At 43.6% G+C, this 20,992-nt stretch overlaps 1 protein-coding gene across 2 annotated transcripts in view; it reads right to left on the reverse strand.

Annotated features, from left to right (window-relative positions):
* Positions 1-20,992, reverse strand: part of DZANK1 (double zinc ribbon and ankyrin repeat domains 1) — a 64,312-nt gene that overhangs the window by 12,933 nt on the left and 30,387 nt on the right. For both annotated transcript variants that reach the window (XM_038751413.1, XM_038751414.1), the window contains exons 9-14: positions 15,828-15,941; positions 14,032-14,124; positions 12,692-12,814; positions 10,562-10,726; positions 7,836-8,037; positions 1,799-1,902 (exon numbers count right to left, since the gene is read on the reverse strand). In XM_038751413.1, coding sequence (XP_038607341.1) covers positions 1,799-1,902; positions 7,836-8,037; positions 10,562-10,726; positions 12,692-12,814; positions 14,032-14,124; positions 15,828-15,941 — 801 coding nt within the window. The remainder of the gene's footprint in view (positions 1-1,798; positions 1,903-7,835; positions 8,038-10,561; positions 10,727-12,691; positions 12,815-14,031; positions 14,125-15,827; positions 15,942-20,992) is intronic.

Genomic DNA, 20,992 nt, shown 5'->3' on the forward strand with positions numbered 1-20,992 from the left:
CTTAATACAGTGGTCTGTACAGAGTAAGCTCTCAATAAATACCACTGATTGATAGAAGAATTCCATGGGAGATAGCAGCTCCAACAGCAGGAAAGAATCCAGCCCAACTCCCACTCTGCTTGCAGGTCTTATTTCTGCTCAGGACTGTCACACCTCTGCTGCCAGGGGCTGCTCACTGGGGTTGCTGACTGTGGTGACTGCATGCACAGTAATGCCCACCTCCTGCCAACTATCTCCCCTGAAGAATCTTGGAAGCCCAGAGAGCAGCCCCTTCATCCCAAAGTGGGAGCAAGAAGCTGAGCTGCTGGTAAGAGATGGACGGGCTTGACTCAGTTTCTCTTCTCCCCCTTCACTGTTCCACCTGGACCGTGAGTTTTATATGTGTAGCTTAGACTTCACTTCTTTTCAACACTGTCTCAAAAATGTTTTTTTCCAAGGTGGTAACTCAAGTAACTCGGGCTGAAATCTCCATTAGGAAAATAACAATCATCAAAGTGACTTGGCTGATTTATCTTGAAAGAGAGTTAAAAAACCTTCCAACCATCCAAACTGGTTTAACCTAACATGGTCGGGATGTTCATGGGTGTTTTCACATTTGACCCCATTGCTTAAACAACAAATAAGTGGTTTCAAAGTGTTGGATTGTGCAGCCTGTCAGAGTACAGTGATAAGGATTCTCTACTGACTCAGAGGGAAGGGTTGGCTCACCTGACTCATCACGACCTCTTTCAGCAAACACCTGACGATTTCACCAATTCCCAGGCTGAGTGGCCTGATTTCACTCAGCTTTTGAGCTCTGAGAGGATTACAGTCTAAGGAGGTATAGTTGGAGGCTGAGGACTCTGAGAAAGGTCTAAGATTAAAATAACCACAAACGATTTCATCCTGGATGGAAGAAAACATTTTGGCACAAATGGATGGATGCTGCACCATCCTACCAGCCATGACTCTTGAATAAATTTTGTTTTTCCTCCCTCTGCCTTTGGGGCAGAAGAATGTTTGGGGCCAGAACACTGGGGGACACGCCTTTTCTTCAGTTCTTTCTGCCTCCTTTTCTGGACTATGGAGTTTTGAACTCTAGTCCACAGAGAGACAACCAAGGTGTGTTTGGTGATGGATCACCAAGCGCTTAGTACAGTGTGAGCCCACTGTTGGGTAGGGACTGTCTCTCTGTGTTGCCAACTTGTACTTCCCAAGCGCTTAGTACAGTGCTCTGCACACAGTAAGCGCTCAATACGATAGATGATGATGCTCTGCACACAGTAAGCGCTCAATAAATACGATTGATGATCACATACATGACAAATACAGCCTCCCAAGTGAGCTGGAGATGTCTACTCTCTGAATTAGTGGGAAGTGGAACTAATGCAAGAGATGGTGGTTTTAAGCTCGCTTCATTCCCTCAGGAGCCTGACAAACCACTCCATCTTCAGGTAGGAGGCTCCCCCAGTTATTGCACTATTTTGAACTCTTTGGCCGCATCCCCTGACAGGCTAGCCCTGGCTCCGAGCAGCAGACCTGGCCTAAAAATGACGCACTAGAAATGTTCCTGCATCTTCTCTTCCTCTCCTGGGGGAAGGCAGAGGGATGTGGGCACATTCCTGCTGTGACATTCCAACAACCATCCTGCGTGCTGGCAGGAGGGAACCCAGAGCTATCGAAAGCGATGGGTGGTAAAGTTTGGGAGTCAGGGTGACCAGAAGTGGCTGGCTGTAAGGGACTGCCAGCTATTGCATCAAGCCACCTGCAGCCAGTGGTTTGACCAAGATGTCTGAACGCGACAATGAATTTTTCTTACTTTTCCCATCCGAGGTTCTCCAATTACAACCCTGAACTCGGGATTGTTCTGAGCATAGCTTCTGAGATGAGCACTGATGTGATCCAGCTGTTTCCTCCAGTAGCCTAAAACCAAAAAGAGGAAAAACCACGATCAGCAGCCCACGCTGATAAATCTTTTACGGCTCCGGAAGAATCGGGACGGAACAGGGACACTTGTACAAGATGTAATGGTCTTCCTTCAGTCAAACTCCTGGAGGTGGTCGTTTCCATTTTCAAAATCTTCCCAAAGATCAGCAGTTTAATGATAAAAAACCCAGTGAGGCCAGTTTTCTGGAGTTGGATTCCGCTACCATAAGCAGTAGTGGAAATGTTGTGGGGCTGGTGGATGGAGTTTTGGGCCCTCTGGGCTCTATTAGTGGGATTTAATGGTGCATGTAATGCAATCAAAGTTCCTAGAGAAAATTACCACTGGGCAAAACTGAACATGTACTCTTGCTGGGATGGGCCATTTGACTTCCTAACTCCCATCATGTCCCAGACAGCATGGGAATTAATAATAATACTACTAGTAATAATGGTGGTATTTGTTAAGCGCTTACTGTGTGCCACTCACTACATTAAGCACTGGGGTAAATACGAGATGATTGAGGTTGGACACAGTCCCTGTCCCACATGGAGCTCCCAGTCTAAGGTGTGGGGGGCAGAAGGGGTATTGAATTCCCAACTCATAAATGAGGAAACTGAGGCAAAGCGCAGTTAAGTGACTTGCCCAACGTCACGCCACATAGCAGAAAATAATAATAATAATTCTGGTATTTAAGTACTTCCTGTGTGACAGGCACCGTACAAAGTGCTGTGGTGGATACAAGCAAATCCGGTTGGGCACAATCCATGGTCTCACAGTCTTAATCTCCATTTTACAAATGAGGCAACTGACATTATTATTATTATATTATATATTTAATAATAATTTTGCCTCCAGGTATTATTACTGTTTAAAATTCCACGTGTTTGCCCTGCTTCAAACTAATGGAGGGTTTCCATTATATTGTGAAAAGTGCAAATAAGGATAAAAGTAACTTACAATGTCCTACCCTTGAGTCACATTCTGAACCTGTATTCAAAAAGGACCCTGAAAATCAGTTCTGCCTATAGCAGTTATGAACAAAGACAGAGAGTAGCGATGATACTTCCTGCCAGATTGCCAACTCTCAGATTATTCAAATCTCCCAAAACTGTCCCTAGAGTAGTTTGGCTGTTGTCAATCTACTTGACAGAAGGTGATACAATGAAATCCCGAAAAAGAAGTCGGGCTTCAACAAAGAATTTCATCATAGTGAGAAAAGGCAACAAGCTTCGTAACACTGATGATGCTGCATATGGAGGAAAAAGCCTTATTAATGAAGCTTTTGATCACAATCTGATACAGGGACACATGATCTTTCCTTCACACCAGAAACAGAAAAGTGCAAGGAACTCCTGGAAAACCAGTGTGGCCTAGTAGATAGAGCATGGGCCTGGAAGTTAAAAGAACTTTTTTTTTTTAATAGCATTTATTAAGCGCTTACTATGTGCAAAGCACTGTTCTAAGCGCTGGGGGGGGGTACAAGGTAATCAGGTTGTCCCACGGGGGGCTCACAGGCTTCATCCCCATTTTACAGATGAGAGAACTGAGGCCCGGAGAAGTGAAGTGACTTGCCCAAAGTCACAAAGCTGACAGTTGGCGGAGCTGGGATTTGAACCCATGACCTCTGACTCCAAAGCCCGGGCTCTTTCCACTGAGCCACACTGCTTCCAGTTCTGCCGCTTCTCTGCTGTGACACCTTGACCAAGTCACTTAACTTTTCGGTGTCTCAGTTACCTCATCTGTAAAATGGAGACTCAAACTGGGAACCCCACGGTAAACACTTTGGCCGGAGTTTTCCTCCTGAGTGCTCTCACATATGTAGGAAATTACTCAAAATTTTAAAATAAGTTTTGGGATAAAGTAAATACTCCTACTACCTGGTCCAAGAGGAAGGATAAGATGGCTCCTAGCCTCAGGTCTGTCCCGTCATTTGCTATGTGATTCTGGATAAATCACTTTACCTTTTGGTGCCTCAGTTTCCCCCTCTGTAAAATGGGGGCCCCCTAATGATTAAAAAGATAACAACCCAGATTCTTCTAGCACATAGCCAAGCTGGGAGTGAGGGCTCTCAGTAGCTGTTAGTTCTGAATCCCCTTGATTCCTCCAACGCTACTCCAACATTGTAATAACTGAAGTTGTCATTCCCATTACTCTCATGAATAATAATAATAATAATGATGGCATTTATTAAGCGCTTACTATGTGCAAAGCACTGTTCTAAGCGCTGGGAAGGTTACAAGGTGATCAGGTTGTCCCACGGGGGGCTCACAGTCCCCATCCCCACTTTACGGATGAGGGAACTGAGGCTCAGAGAAGCGAAGTGACCTGCCCAAAGTCACCCAGCCGACAAGTGGCGGAGCCGGAATTTGAACCCATGACCTCTGACTCCCAAGCCCGGGTTCTTGGCCAGTTTGCCTTTTGGCAATGTTAACGGCTGTACCAATTATTGGCCCCAAAATAAATTAGCCCCCTCTCAAAGTAGCATAATAAGAATAATGATGATGATGGTATTTGTTAAGCACTTGCTACATGTCAAACACTGTTCTAAGCGCTAGGGTAGATACAAGGTAATCAGGTTGTCCCACATGGGACTCACAGTCTTAATCCCCATTTTACAGATAAGGTAACTGAGACACAGAGAAGTGAAGTGACTTGCCCAAAGTCACACCGTTGATAAGTGGCAGAGCCGGGATCAGAACCCACGACCTCGGACTCCCAAGCCCGTGCTTTTTCCAATCAATCAATCAGTCAATCAATCGTATTTATTGAGCGCTTACTATGTGCAGAGCACTGTACTAAGCACAAGTTGGCAACATAGAGAGACAGTCCCTACCCAACATTGGGCTCACAGTCTAGAAGGGGGAGGCAGAGAACAAAACCAAACATATTAACAAAATAAAATCATCATCATCATCATCATCAATCGTATTTATTGAGCGCTTACTATGTGCAGAGCACTGTACTAAGAGCTTGGGAAGTACAAATTGGCAACATATAGAGACAGTCCCTACCCAACGGTGGGCTCACAGTCTAAAAGGGGGAGACAGAGAACAAAACCAAACATACTAACAAAATAAAATAAATAGAATAGATATGTACAAGTAAAATAAATAAATAGAGTAATAAATATGTACAAACAAATATACATATATACAGGTGCTGTGGGGAAGGGAAGGAGGTAAGATGGGGGGGATGAAGAGGGGGAGAGGAAGGAAGGGGCTCAGTCTGGGAAGGCCTCCTGGAGGAGGTGAGCTGTACAAATAAAACAAATAAATAAATAGAGCAATAAATATGTACAAACATATATACAGGTACCACTAAGCCACGCTGCTTCTTTAGTGCCTGCCAGGGAAAACAACCCATGAGAGTGAATGATTGTCTTCTCCTGTCACCACTGGAGGTTTCCCCAGTTGCAGTTCAGCTCCAGGGTGGGAATCTCAGACTAGGGTAAGTCTACAAGGACTGGACCCTCTTTGGGTTATTTCCAATCTTGGGCGGACTTGGCGGGCCCCGAACAAGGACCTGGTTTCCAAGGAGGGCTCTAGAATATACCCTTGTGGCCCTCAAGTCACACCAGACTCCTAGAGGGTCCCCCAGATCAGAAGTGACTGAGGTCCGTTCAGATAATAATAATGATGACATTTATTAAGCGCTTACTATGTGCCAAGCACTGTTCTAAGCGCTGGGGAGGTTACAAGGGGATCAGGTTGTCCCACGGGGGGCTCACAGTCTTCATCCCCATTTTACAGATGCGGTAACTGAGGCACAGAGAAGTGAAGTGGCTTGCCCAAAGTCACACAGCTGAAAACTGGTGGAGCCGGGATTTGAACCCATGGCCTCTGGCTCCAAAGCCCGGGCTCTTTCCACTGAGCCACGCAGGTAACCCTGGAGAAGAATCCAGACCGAGACAGGATCCTGGCAACTCCTTCCCACCACTGGCAACTCCTTCCCACCACTCCCCGGCCATTTCCATGCCGGCCTGCCTTGCAGTGAAACTGGGTGACTCAGTGAATTAGGCTGGGATGGTGCCCGAGTGGGAGGTGGTTCTTTTCAGTAACGGTGTGGGGAATCATTTGGCTGCAACTCCCCACCTCAAGGTCCTTTCTGTCCTGCCTAGATACTCCAAATAGTAGCGCTCTCAGCCAAAATTCCTAGGAGTTGGCTGCAAACCATGGGAAAACTGAGAGCTCTGCTTATACCTATAGGGTATTAAAGCATTAGTCACCCTGTAAAGCCTTCAATATACTTGTTTAATTAACGTAGCAATAGAAAGGTTACAATCAGGTAACTCTGGCGTGACACGCTAAGTAGTATCACTAGAGTCATCGAACACACTGTCATTAAGTCAAAAGTACCTGTAAAAACATGATTCCAGAAATAATAGGCTCCACGCTTGGCTCTGAGCTACTCAAGATGGCAGCTCCTACTGAACGCTTGAGCTCGCCTGTCGGTACCCGGTTACACCTACAATTCCTGAATGATTTATTGTAACTTTCGGGGAACTTTCAAATCATCTGCGCATAGGGGCCAAAACACATCTACTATTTATGGGGTGAATGTATTTTGGCTCCTACGCACAGATGATTTGGAAAAAAAAAAGGGGGGGGGATTTTGTCGGGGTGTCAGGCAGGGTCAGGCTACCTTCTTGATGCAAGGGGGTGAGATGTAAAATTTAAACCTGCTATGGAGCAAACTGCTCAGCTGCAGTTCAGGGCCCGTCTCATCACTTACTACGTGGACCTTGTGCTTAGGTGGGATTAAAGTATGTGAAGCTTCTGGGCCCTTGGGTTTAGTGGGCCCCATCCACCCGCCCTCACCAACCCCTGAAATGTACAACTTGAGCTGCTGCTGCCACTTCAATCAATCAATCAATCGTATTTATTGAGCGCTTACTGTGTGCAGAGCACTGTACTAAGCGCTTGGGAAGTACAAGTTGGCAACATATAGAGACAGTCCCTACCCAACAGTGGGCTCACAGTCTAAAAGGGGGAGACAGAGAACGAAACCAAACATACTAACAAAATAAAATAAATAGAATAGATATGTACAAGTAAAATAGAGTAATAAATATGTACAAACATATATACAGGTGCTATGGGGAAGGGAAGGAGGTAAGATGAGGGGGATGGGGGGGGCGAGGGGGAGAGGAAGGAAGGGGCTCTGTCTGGGAAGGCCTCCTGGAGGAGGTGAGCTCTCAGTAGGGCCTTGGATACTTCAGATAGCCTATCTGAAGCTGTCACTTGGGACATTTTGAAGATTCTCCCCAGTTGACCACCACACACGTGCAGTGTCAGAAGGAGAAGGGATCAGGGACAGGCAGTGGAGACTGCAGGTCTTCCTATGATCAGATCCCCCAGGACAGGAGGCCTGTAGCTTAGCTCTGCACCAGTAGAATGTCTCCAGCTCAACTTCCACCCTCCATGCTTAGGTGAGATGGTGTCTCCTGACCCAGGGGTTCAGGTCATCTTCGCTGGCTGTTAGTAACATGTTTATGACCCATGCAATATATAGCAGTGTCTATAAGTGATAGCTTTCCATCCCCGCCCTGGGCGCACAGGCCTGCATGCTGAATTTACACCATTGTACAAACATGATCTTGGGTTTCATGGCTTTAAATGACGAGACAAAAAGTCTGGAATGACAGTGTATGATTAGCAAGTTGTCTGCTACTGCCAAAACCAGATTCCAACTCCAGAGCTATGAAAGCTTCAATCATACGGAAAATGGGGATGTTTGGCTTTGAAGGTATGACATGGGCCTGAACCAAGATCTTGAGTAATTACCGTGGATTGGAAAGAAGATTTTAAATCTGTTATATGGAAAATCCATTTGAAAAGGACAAAGAGGAGGGAAAATAAACATGGTTTCAGAATCACGGACTGACTTACTCGCTGACCAACAGGGCATCTTGTTATAACATGAGACTCACCTTTTCCAGGGCTGATAGCCGTGCGAAGAGGCTTGTGGTCACTCATTTTCTCTTGATTTTCTTTTTGAGAAACCAGCTCAAGTTCTTTCTTTTCCAACTCCTTGCTGGATGGGTAAAAGAGGCCAATAGTTTGGGTGCTTTTGTCCTTTCTGTCTTGTATATCTGACAGTGATACAATTAGAGGCTGCCATGCAGATTGGAGCTGGAAGGAAATAAGTAATGAAAAATATAATTTAGTTAACATAATCCTGTAATTCACAGGTAGAAAAAATTCTACGGAGACATCAATGGTGCTTCTAAAAACATAAACCTTGACCTGATGAACTATCAGGGGTAAACGAAATAGAAGATGACAAATATTTATTCAGAGCTCCTTACTCACCTCCATTAATTCGGAGGCGGGGCAGAGGGCATCCACATGGCAATTAATACATTACTGTTCAAGTTAACACAGCTGCTGAAAGGGCTCAAACTCATACCCAAGGTATAGTTTACACCCTGGATGACTCTGCTCAAAATTGAAATAAAATGCTGAAATATTTTAACAATATTCATTCTACTGTTCTTACTAACACTTCATCTGAGTGACAGGAAGAGTTACAGCAAGGGCAACCTTACTACCCTCAGGGCTGCCCCAGGAGTCAGCTTCAACTTGGTGCTACTGTTCCGGCATTCCCATGTGTGAATTGTTTAACCTAGCCCAAATAGTTCCCCTGGTTGTTACCCTAATGAAAACTGCAACCGGGTGAAGTTGGGCAACTCCTACAGTTCGACATTGGGTTACCCTAAGTCAGTGCCATGTCTAGCAGAAGATTGAAAAACAATTCTCAAGTCTTCTTAAATTTCTTGATAATTCTTGTGTCTCAATTGCTATAGATGGCATTTGAATTGTTGGCTAAAGAGGGGTTTGCTACTCTTTTTGGTCACAATTCAACACAATAGGGCAGAAAAACAAAAACCAGCCCTGGCACCCCAGCATCTCTGTATGCCCCACTTTTGCTCATCCTACAGAAGAAGGGAGTAGAAGTTCCCACTGACATTACCACCTTCCTAGCAAAAGTGGGTTAGGGCTCAGTCTCATCCCCTCCATCTGCCCCAGAACCCTCCTTCTCCCTTTGGAGGGAAGAGAGACTCTTTCCTGGATTTTAGCCTGCAGGCTCTTCTCTCCTCACTGCTTCTCTTTGCTATCCTAAGGGGAGATTCAATAAAGTGGTTGACATCATCCTCTAGGATCCCCCAAAACACACACATAAAAAGCCGAGTATATAGAATTTGCAGTGCAACCCCTTTGAGAGATACCGTCAGGTTGTTACTACCCAATTCAAGGAGGTATGGAGATTTGGAAATTCTCCAGTTCATCTGACCAATCAAGTAGACAGCCACAGATAAGACAGGCTAAATGAAAAATTCTCAAATCCCTATTTCAACTGTTGTTGGATGAACTTTATAAAAGAATCAGTTAGTATTGAGCGCCGTTTAAAAATGCATATCTCTACAATAGCTCAATAATATACTCTTTTTAATGGTATTTGTTAAGTGCTTATATGTGCCAACCACTAGATACAAGACACTCGGGTTGAACTCAGTCCCTGTCCCACTTGGGGCTCACAATCTAAGTAAATCATTAAAGTCTATTTCAATCGGGAACCATAATCCAGTATTTGAGGACTGCTTTTTAAATGGTAACAGACCGCATCTTGTGAAAACTCCTTAAAGGAATTAATTTTGGGGAGAGCTTTAAATGAATATGTAATGCAGAGAAAGGAGGTTAAAGGAAGTCTTAGTATTTTTCCAGCCTACTAGAAGTGCTGAAGCTCCTGAAGTTCTAAAAGACGCTGGCGACAGCTTGAATGATATCAATATAGCATTGTGAAATCGTCTTCCATACTACTTCTGTTGGGATTGGCTCCACCTTCTCGGAACCTGTTTTAACATCAGATATGAAGGCAGTACATCTATCTTATTCGACAGGAGAATAACAGTGAAAACGATTTCTTTTCAGGCAATCAATCAGCAGCAGGAGACAAGGGACTAGCATTAGAACCAAACCTCAACCAAATCCAAAACATTTTTGAGAGGTGATTCCTATCTCACAAGTGGATTTGAATCCCGCTGTGAACACCAAATGGATTTTCATCGGGATCCACAAATCCGAGCATTCCAGAAATATTATAACAGAGTCAGGAGAAGGAGTTTTTGATCACGAACAACAAAGCTTTTCAATCTTGTTTTTTCAGGAGGCAGTACCACTTTCTGGGAGAGAGCAACTTGCAGAGAATGGTGGAAATACTCATCCAGGAGGCAGTAATCTCTTTCTGGCCATGGGATCCCGCCACCCTCCTCCTCTCAACTGAGACCTCTGCAGCGGAGAACAACTCTGAGAAACTGAGGCAGGAGTGGCACCTGCATCACTGTTGCTGCGGTTCTCTCTGCCCTAGTCAGGAGGAGGTCCAGCTGGAAAGGTAAGGGACGGAAGGGGTGGAGGGCCAATACATTTTTGTAGCAAAAACATGTTCTGAGATGCCACCAATATCTACAACAACCAAAAGATCGAGATCTTTACAAATCCAATTGTAGGGTCCAACAGCTCTCAAAATATTTGAATATCTAGTGTCCAAAACTGAAGTGCACTGAGTACACAGATAATTTCAATTTTCGACCAGATGGCCCAAATGATTTGTGGTGTTTGAATGGGGTTTAGTGCCCTCTCATCACAATTGTCTTACCTCAGAAAATGCAGAGGCATCTCCAGGACTAAGAAACATGCACTTCTCTGAATCTGATCTTTCCAAAGGCTCTGTGTAAACACCACAACATCCACAAAATCTAGCACGTATGGGATTGCAGGCTCCACATTTAGTGCAGGTGAAGTAGCATGCAGGAAGGCTGGGCTAGAGAGTAGAGAGTAGTGAAATTATCAATAATTGGCCAGTTAAGTACAATGGGGCTTTTCTTACTTTAAAAGAATACTTCAAAACTTCCACAAGGGAAATAGAAAAGTTAGGAAGATAGAAAACTAGGGGAGGGAGAGGCAGTTTTGAAGCCAGAAAGATAATTGATTTCACAAAGTCTTTAAGAATGAATAAATGAAAATGCGTGGATGGAAAAAAAAAAACACCTTTTCAAGCCTTTTTAGTTCCAGAGACAGGTTCTGATAATTTACCTAGAAAGTAGAAGGGAAGCTTATCAAGGAAAAGCAGTTATAAGAAGTAAGTAGAAGCACTAGTAGGAAATTAGGATAACAGCCCAATAAATATCAAAGTATTCTTATAAGATTGTCCACATGGTATAGTACACTATATACGAGGAGCTGGGAAGTACAAAGCAAAGAATGGTCCCTGCCCACAATCAATCAATCAATCAATCGTATTTATTGAGCGCTTACTGTGTGCAGAGCACTGTACTAAGAGCTTGGGAAGTACAAGTTGGCAACATATAGAGACAGTCCCTACCCAACAGTGGGCTCACAGTCTAAAAGACTGTGACAAGGAGCTTGCTCTTTAATGGGAGAGGCAGAAATAAAAATATTAACAATGAATAGTCAAGTATTTAAATGCTCACTATGTGTCAAACACTGTTCTAAGAGCTTAGGTAGATACAAGTTAATCAGGTCAGACACCGTCCTGGTCTCACATGGGACTCACAGTCTAAGTAGGAGGAAAGCTGAGGAAATTGAAGCATAGAAAAATGTAGGGACTCGCCCAAGGTCATACTGCAAATAATTGGCAGAGTAGGGATCAGAACTTAGGTCTTCTGCCTCTCAGGCCTGTAGTCTTTCCACACTGCACAATAACAAACAGGAATAACTTCCTGTATAGAGAGAAGTGTGAATCTTTGCAGATAGAAAAAGCATTTCAAACTGAGGGAAGGCTAAATGGCAAAAATTCTAAGCGAACAGTTGTAACAAAAATATGAAATTAGAATAACAGTCTAATAAATCTCAGAGTGTTTTCATGCAGGTAAAACAAAGTATTGATAGCAGTTGGAACGGTAACATTACAGAAGGCATATAAAATGAACAGAAGAACTATAAAGGAATGGAACTAAATTTCAATAAAAGTAAATTGGTGCAAGTATCCAAAAGAGAGAGGAAATGTGAATGTAAACTTGAAATTATCTTCAGTGGATACTGACAATAGTTCTTAAAGGCGCTATTTGGAATTCAGAGGGTCCTAGGAAACCAAAAGTTTTCTAAAACCTGCATTTTATTTCTTTTGTACCGTAATCAACTAAAAAATGCAAGGACAACTCAATTATGAGGCAAAAAAACCTTTATGGAAGCAAATCCACACAAAGCCAGGCAAGCATAGAATCAAAATAACTTCTCTGGAAATGAGGACCTTCAAAGAGGAAAGTAATCACAAAAACTAGAATGAATAATGCAAGCAGTGATAAAATAAGGAGTGATCTTGAAGGATGGTCATTCATAAAAATATCAAAAAAACCCCACCAGCCAAAATGGATCAGGCAGGTCAACAGAAGTACAAAAGGAAATATGTGAGGTCTTTCTGAGGCCATAGCAGAGGAAACTGAAGAATGAAATTGAAAAATGGGAAGGAAAAGAGGAAAGAGTGAGAATGAAATAGAAAAGAAGGCCGGGGACAGGGAGAAGAGGAGGAAATGGACTTTAGCAACTGTCATAATACAAGCCAAGGCGAAAACCATCAAGGAGAAAAAAGGAAACATCAATAATTGTCCATTTCCATATTCTTCAGGCACAACTGGCAAAAACAAACTCCCAAAAGATAACCCTATTAAAATCCTGACAGCAGAGTTACAGAATCAAAACAGAGGACACAGATTCAGATCTGGTCAGGCTTGGGCTCAAGATTGCCGGAGTCAAAGTTGAATCATACCTTGGTTCCACACCAATCACAAAAGTGAGCATCACAACGGTTTCTACGACCACACTTTGAGCAGGAAATGGTTTTTCCTCTCCAACTGGATGAAGGTGGGGTTGTTTCTTCCCTTATTATAGGCTGGGGAAACAAAAGATGAAAAAGAAAATATTCTTTGAGAAAACCAAACAAGGTGAGCAGCAGCATTTTATACAGAGCAGAGAAAACTACTGTATATCTTATTGCAGCACACTGCAGTACACCTCATAGTTAATTACAGCAGGTTTAATTTCATCCTCACAGATGCAATCATTACAGGGTCTGCTCCTGTGATGAACTAGCATGAGTGAAGGGCATGTTTTTACTGCCCTTTCCAAAGAACAGTGAAAATGCTACGCGATTAAAAAAGCACTTTAATCTACCTCTCTGATTTTAATGCCAGAAGCAACAAATACGCTGTAAGGTTTTAAAAAAAGAAAAACTCCTGCTTGCCACCTGGGCAGAACTCATGACATAAAATATTACAGTTAATTCCAAACATGTGTATGGACATGACCAAAAATACTTTTTCTGGGCTACTAAGAGTACTTGGGTAACAACTGGGAAACTACTCAATAGCAATTATTGAGTAATTACATTGTGCAGAGCACTGTACTAAGCTTAAAATCTGTCAGGGGAAACAGGCCTGAAAATAAATTACAGATGGGAGGAAGAAGTAAAAGTGAGTAGATGCATGACTTAGTACTTAATAATAGGTTTAGAAGATAGGTATAAAAATACTATGGAAGCTTGTGAGTTCTTAATGCTTCTTCCCTTTGGTATATTTTTTTTGTTTTGTTTTTATAGCATTTATTAAGCGCTTCCTACGTGCCAAGAACTGTTTTAAGTGCTGGAGTAGATACCAAGTAATCAGGTTGGACACAGGTTCTGTCCCACTTAGGGCTCACAGTCTTAATCCCCAGCACACAGTTGCGGTAACTGAGGCACAGTGAATGACTTGCCCAAGGTCCCAGAGCAGAAACGTGGCAGAGGCAGGATTAGAACCAGGTCCTTTTGACTGCTCTATCTATTATGCCACACTGCTTCTCTAAGCACTTACTATGTGCTAGGCACCAAGCCACGCACAGCCGCTAGGCTGTTGTTCTATCCATTAAGCCACACTGTTTTACTTGTCCTATGGTGATATAATTTACACATAAACTTTCCATTCCATAAAAATCTTTTAAAAAATTTCTCTGTGCAGATTCAGTCGACATTACCCGGCTCCCATGAGATTCTTGGTATAATTCCCCCCAAACCAGAAGAATCTTGGCCACCGATCCAGCCTTATGCATCTGCCCAAGCCTGACTGGGCTTACCGCTTGCGTTTCAGGCAGGTGGCTCTCACACGTCACACAATACTTGAGGTGGATGGGGTTTCCTGTTCCACAGGTGAGACAGATGATCGTCCTCTTTAAAAAGAGATTAATCATGTACATCTTTGGGTGAGCAGAAACACAAAATTATAACAAGCATCTCATTAGCTTACAATACTAAGAGTAATAAACATGACTGGATGTACCTGTTGGAATCCTAAATGGTCCTGAATTTCCAACTTCCCAATCATAATCCAAGGCCACACTATCACCCTGGTTCCTGGAGCTCCAACCCTCGCTGTTTTCTCCATCTGGCAGACACCGACCCAAAACATCTGATTCTTCTTTAGATATTTTACAGACCTACTTCTTATACATTCTCCCAGTGTTAGCCATAATCTAGGCCCTAACATTTTGAGTAATCTAAAAGGCTCCCCTCCTCCAGGACTAATTCCTTGACTGATTTCTCCACCTTCCCGATTACACCGAATCCTGAGTCACCTTAGTTCTCTCAGGCCCTTACCTGTTCCTATTATTTATCAAACGGTGTTGGTTAGTTATACCTGTTCTCATGGCTTTTTAATTAGTGCTCTACACTGCTTAACACTTAAAATGCATTCTGTGAAAATCGAGGAAAAAACTGCCCCAAAATTGCTTCCTCCAAGCAGTGATGAATGCTTTTTTTTTACTGCTGATATTTTTGTATTATTAAATTTCAATGTCTTTCTTTTGATTGAGGTGATAGTCCCCATATTATTTGACTCTGCCCTCCCCAGATTGTGGAGCCCCTGGGGTCCATGGACAGTGCCTAAATTGAATTTCATGTAATCACCCTAACAGTTGGTCCATTAATAGATGTCAATAAGTGCTGCTGTTTCATTTCTCCTGTCAACTGCGTTAAAGGTTTGTTGTGTACTGATATTCAGCCCTGCTGTCAGTCCAGTCCAAAGAGTACGGCTCTGGGAATCAGGTGACCTGGGTTCCAGTCCCAGCTCTGCAAGTAGGGGAATGTCTGCTGGGCTCCGTCATCAGTGGTGAGAGTTTCAGACCAAAGAATTACTTTAAGGAGGACAGATTTGAGGAATCTTGGAAAAACAGCTGCCTAGTATAGACAGCAAAGACAACAGCAGCTAACAAGGTGACTGCCTGTTGGGTTGTGGCAGTCCAGCACGGCATCACGCTGTGGTCACTCTGGCCAATAATGCAACAGGCACATAAAATGTCTTCGACTGCCCTTCACAATGTGCTGCATCCTGCCCCTTATCCGCTCATAGCATTTGGTGCCCAAATGGGAACATGACTCACAGGAGCCCAAGACTGCAAAGTGGTGCTGGGTGAAGTACTATCCATACTGGTAATCAATTCCTTCACCTAGAGACCAAGGCTCAATTGTTATTCTTGACTGTGGACTCCATCATCAGGCTTATTGCACCATGTTTGCACACTCTTGCCCGTTAGACTGTGAGCTACTGAAGATAAAAGAGCACTGTTTTGTTTTGTTTTTTTGGTTGCTACTACTGGCCTGCTAACCTTGGATTGGGAATCCCTGGGATCCTGAGCATGTGGGTCCGTGGTTCCAGTTTTCCTTCTGGAATGCTAGAAATCTTCCTCCTTCTCTTCCTCTTTCATATTTCAGCCCATGTAGGGCCCTATTGTGTAACATGTTTCATAATGAACAAAATAGCTACTCCTCAGCAAGAATTAAGTTCTCTCAAGACTTTATTTTACAGAAACAAAATATTCCTCCCACTACTGAAAATGTCCTATCCGTCACTTTTATTTCTGTTATGTTTCATTACCTTTAAATGGGTACCGGCTGGGGACTGCAGCTGTGCAGTGAGCGGTGTTTCACAGACAATACAATTCAGGGTGTTCATTGGAACTCTAGTTCTGCATTCTCCACATAATCCCATCTATACAAAGAGGAAAAAATGGATTTACAGAGAGGAGAGAGGCTCATTTTCAGGTGGAGATATTGCACAACAGAGAAAGCAGAAGACTGAGATCAGCAAGCCCCGAATCCAAATTAAAAGCTCTGGCCTAGACCTGTTATATAACCGGGGCAAATCACTCATTTTATATGAGTTGAGCATCCAGGAGGCAAGTGAGTATGTGTGTTTGCATAATTATAAATCCTGAGGTCCCTAAGCCTCTGGATTCCTGAATCGCTGTAACACAGCAGGCAAAGCTTGGGACCAAACAGCGAGAAGGGAAAGGAGAGTAGGAAGGCAGCTGAGAGGCAAAGAAGAAAGCTGGGTAGGAGCAGGATTCATGTGCTTATTCCACAGGAAGAAAATGTGAACAGAGAAAAAGAGGCAGTCAATCAACGGTATTTGAGTGTGTATTTTGGGCAGAACACTTGCCTTTAAAGCATTTGCAATCTAGCAGGAGAGAAAAGGGGACCCGGCCATGAGTTAGTGCTTATATATAATGGGGTTTGTAAGATAGGTCTCTAAGTGCTAAGGGAGGTTGAGAGTACTTAAGTGCTTCACTGGTGTCGAAGTATGGAAGTGGAGTACCCCTGGATTGGCATGGAGCAAAAACAAGATTTCTCAGTAGGACAGGTGGGAAGCATCAACGGATTGAAAAGGAATTAAGTGCAGTCATGACTAAGGGGCTACTAGACAGAATTTTAGAAGTTCCAGGAGGCTCCAATTCTTTCTATGGAAAAGTCCATGTGGATTGTTTGAGGAAGTTAGGGAGCAATCAATGAATATAATTTATTGAGTACCTACTTTATGCAGACACTTAACTAAGCACTTAGGAGCAAACAAAAGAATTAATAGACATGATCCCTATCCTCAATAATAACCATTATATTTATTAAGGGCTTACTACGTACCAAGCACTGTGTTAAGCGCTGGGGTAGGTACAAGATTATTAATTTGCACACTGTCCCTGTCTCCCTCATTAGAGGGAGGGAGAACATGCATTTCATGATCACGAAATGGGGAGAACGGGATCATGGTGTGCGGGGTACGTGAGCACCATATGCGGGGTGCGTGAGCACCACATGTGGGGCAGCGCACTCAGCACGTGACCTTTGCGTCATTGCCCTGTGGCGCCCACGTGATCACAGTGGGATCCACCCGCCTCCCGCCGCAAACGTGACCGTGCACCACGCTCCCCCTTCTTGCCGTCTCGGCCTGCAGCCCGGGGACCAGAGCACAGCGCTCTGCACACAGTCAGCGCTCAATAAAGAGGACTGAAGGAAGGAATGAACATTGGTCTATTAGTCGTCCCCAGCACAGTCGGCGCCTCTCGACTCTACCTCTAAAGTGGCTTTTGAGAAGCAGCGTGGCTCAGTGACAAGAGCCCGGCCTGGGGAGTCAGAGGTCATGGCTTCTAATCCCCGCTCCGCCACTTGCCTGCTGTGTGACTCTGGGCAAGTCACTTCACTTCTCTGGGCTCAGTGTCCTCATCTGGAAAATGGGGATTAAGACTGTGAGCCCCACGTGGGACAACCTGATCACCCTGTACCTATCCCAGTGCTTAGAACAGTGCTCGGCACATAGTAAGCACTTAAGTACCATTATTATTATTATTATTTCATTTTACTGAGGCAAAGAAACATTAAGTGACTTGCCTAAGGTCGCACACCAAGCAAATGGTCTCCTGACTCCCAGTCCCGTTCTCTTTCCAGTAGGCCTTGTTAGGCCACACTAAAATAAATTGCAGATAGGAAGAAGGAAAAGGTGAAATGTGCCCGAGTTAGTGCTTAACAGGGAATCAATCACTGGTATTTATTGAGCGCTTACTGTGTGCTGAACACTGTATTAAGTGCTTGGGAGTGTACAACAGAGTGGGTAGACACATTCTCTGCCCACAAGGAGCTTACCGTCTAGGCGAGACAAACATTAACATAAATAAATAAATTACGGATATGTACATAAATGGTAAAATAAGTACAGAAGTATTGCCAGAGGTTATGAATAGTTAAGTACCTAGGTAGTACAAAATTAATTGGAGATCTCCTGGAGGAGATATGATTTCAGAAGGGTTTTGATGATGGGGACACAAGCTCTGCTGAATTTGAAGAGTTCTGGCACGGGGTGGATGTGATCAAGAAATTTGGTGGTGGGAGACATGAAAACAAGGCACGGGGAATAGCTTAGCTTGAGAAAAACAAAGAGTGTGAGCTGTGGTGAAGTGGGAGAAGAGAGTAGATCAACAGAAGGGAGAGAACCGATTGAGTGATTTAAATCAATGGAGTTTCTATTTGATGTGGAAAATAGGTAACCAGTGGAGAATTTTGAAGAGCAGGGAGATGTGTGCAGAATGTTTCTTTAGAAAAACAATCTGGGAAGCCAAATTAAATATGGACTGGAAGTAGGGAGGCCAGTGAGGAGGCTAATGCAGAAATCAACCTGGGAGATTCATTCAATTCATTCAATCAAATTTACTGAGCACTTACTGTGTGCAGATAACTATACTAAGCGCTTGGGAGAGTACAACAATAAACAGACACATTCCCTGCCCACAACAAGCTTATAGTCTTGGTGGGGGGGAATCAGACATTAATATAAATAAATTTATTACAGATATGCATATAAGTGCTTTGGGGCTGAAAGGGATCCAGAACTGAACCTGGAGGGACCCCCACAGTTAGGGGGTGGAAGGCAGAGGAGGTACCCACAGAGGAGACTGGGAATGAACAGCCAGAGAGATAAAAACATGACAAGGGAAACATGACAAGGGTCTGGACCAGCAGAGTGGCCATTAGATGGAGAAGAAACGAGGTTTTCTGGAAATATTGTGGGTGAAAAACTGATAGGATTTGTTGAAAGAATTAATATAGAGGTTGAAATCAATCAATGGTATTTATCAATGTATTACATGCAGAGCACTGAACTGAACACTTAGAAGAGTGCAAACAGAGTTCGCAGACAGGGTTCCTGCCCTTGACGAGTTTACAATCTGGTTGGCGAGACAGACTTCAAAATGAATAACAGGAGAAGCAAAAGAATACAAGGATATGTATCAGTGCTGAAGGGGGTGGAGATATATCAAAGAGTTTAGGTGTTATGGATTTAAGTGCACAAAGTGACACAGAAGGGAGATATGGCAGAGTAGAGAGAGAAAAGATTAGTCAGGAAAGGCTCCTGGAGCAGACATTATTTTCGTTGTAAGAAAAAGAGGGAAGAGCCAAAGACAATGCCAAACTTGAGAGGAGAAAGGAAGTGTCGATAACTGCGAAGGGAAAGTTGGGTGGAGGAGAGAATTTAAGACAGTAAATGAGGCATTCGGTTTTAAACATCAAGCATAGTTCAGTACCTGGCATGTAGTAAGTACTTAACCACCACTGAAGAAAAAAAAAGGAGGCCATTGGTCCCCTAGAAGAGAGACATCTCAGTGGAGTGAAGAGGGCATTGTCCAGATGATTGAGGGTCAGGAAGGGAACTGGAAGAGAGAGGCAGCCCCACTCAGAGTTTGAATAGGAATGGGGTGAAGGGAATGCGGTGTTAGCTGGAGGGTGCAGTGGGATACAGAGAAGTAGTTTTAGATGTGGGGATGTTTTAAGGCAGAGGGGAAGAAGCCATAAGAAATGAGCATCTGGAGATGGCCCTCAGTCGGGCCACACAAGAAATCTGAGATATTGCATTTTTCCTCCAATGCTATTCTGTCCATTTTTAAGAGCAGGAATAGAAGAGAGTAAGGAACCTGGAATGCCTAAAATACATAGTAACTGGATTGTATGGGAGTTTAGGACTCACCCCTACCTTCCTACCCCATGGAAACTCAAGTGCACATCTCATAGGATACTCATGCACTTACACGCACACACACACACACACACACACACACACACACACACACACACACACACACACAGAGGAAGCACTAAACATTGGTCCCAATTAGTTCAGACAATTTCTATTGCTCAACTTGTTTCGTGAAGGTTATCAAGCAGCCTAGATGAGAAAATGTGGTTCACTTTCACCTGCAGTGAATGGTAACCCATCCATTTTATGGGCCCCAATGAGTGTGAGGCTGGACGGTTTTTACTTGGGTGATGCCTGTCTCAGGAGGGTTGGAACCCCTTCTCCCTTGGGTCCCAGATCCATCCTGCTAAACAAGAATTGTGGAAAATACTAGAGTAAGGCCTGATGCAAGACCAAATTATCTGCAGCAGTTCTGCCCCAGGGTAGATTCCTTGTGTCTGCCCCAGTTGGGGCCCAGATGGTTTGGAGATCCCTGGAGCCATCTTGATCTCCAGGGAGCACTCAAAGTTTGCTATTTCTAAGGCAAGAGCCCTGCGAACTGAATAGAGAACCTCCATCTCCTCCACCCCATTCTGGGTTTCACTAAGTGAACATTGGGAAAGGTGCATGCTGGCATGTTAAAGAATGCTTCTTAGGACCCAAGCTCACTATGTCTCAATCAAACTGTATTATGAACAATATTCTGCTCAGGGTGCCTAAACACACCACTGTGGCTCTTTTAGTATTCTTCACTCTATGATGTCATTATTCAGAGAAGAGTACACATTATAACAATAATATGCAGGTTCCACTAGAAACAATTGGACCCTTGACTATTGTGATCAAAATGTCTTGCATTCAGAGGGAGCCTTTCCTCTGAAGATCTGAAAGTATTTTGCAGACATTACCTCATTTATCTATACGGCATGCCTCCTTCCCACTCTGTGTCCCAGTCTCAGGGCCTTTCAGTGTGTGTGTGTCTCTGTAAGTCACTATAAGTGTGTCCAAAAAAAAAAAAAAAAAAATTCCAAAGACTGCTTTATTGAGATAGGGAACAAGTAACTGCCAAACCAAAGATGAATGGAAGGATGAATTATCTTTCTATTCTCAGCATGAAGTTTTAGGGACGTCATCTTAATTTTTCTTTGTTCAAAATTTTTTCTCACACTTCATAAGCTTGTTCTTATTAATCTTTACACAAATTTGAAACAGAGTAAGGAACAGATATTAATACCTTCCTCTTAGTAGCTGAACAAGGTGTC

Source organism: Tachyglossus aculeatus, chromosome 9, assembly GCF_015852505.1.
Source record: "Tachyglossus aculeatus isolate mTacAcu1 chromosome 9, mTacAcu1.pri, whole genome shotgun sequence".
In the NCBI taxonomy this organism is placed as follows: Eukaryota; Metazoa; Chordata; class Mammalia; order Monotremata; family Tachyglossidae; genus Tachyglossus; species Tachyglossus aculeatus.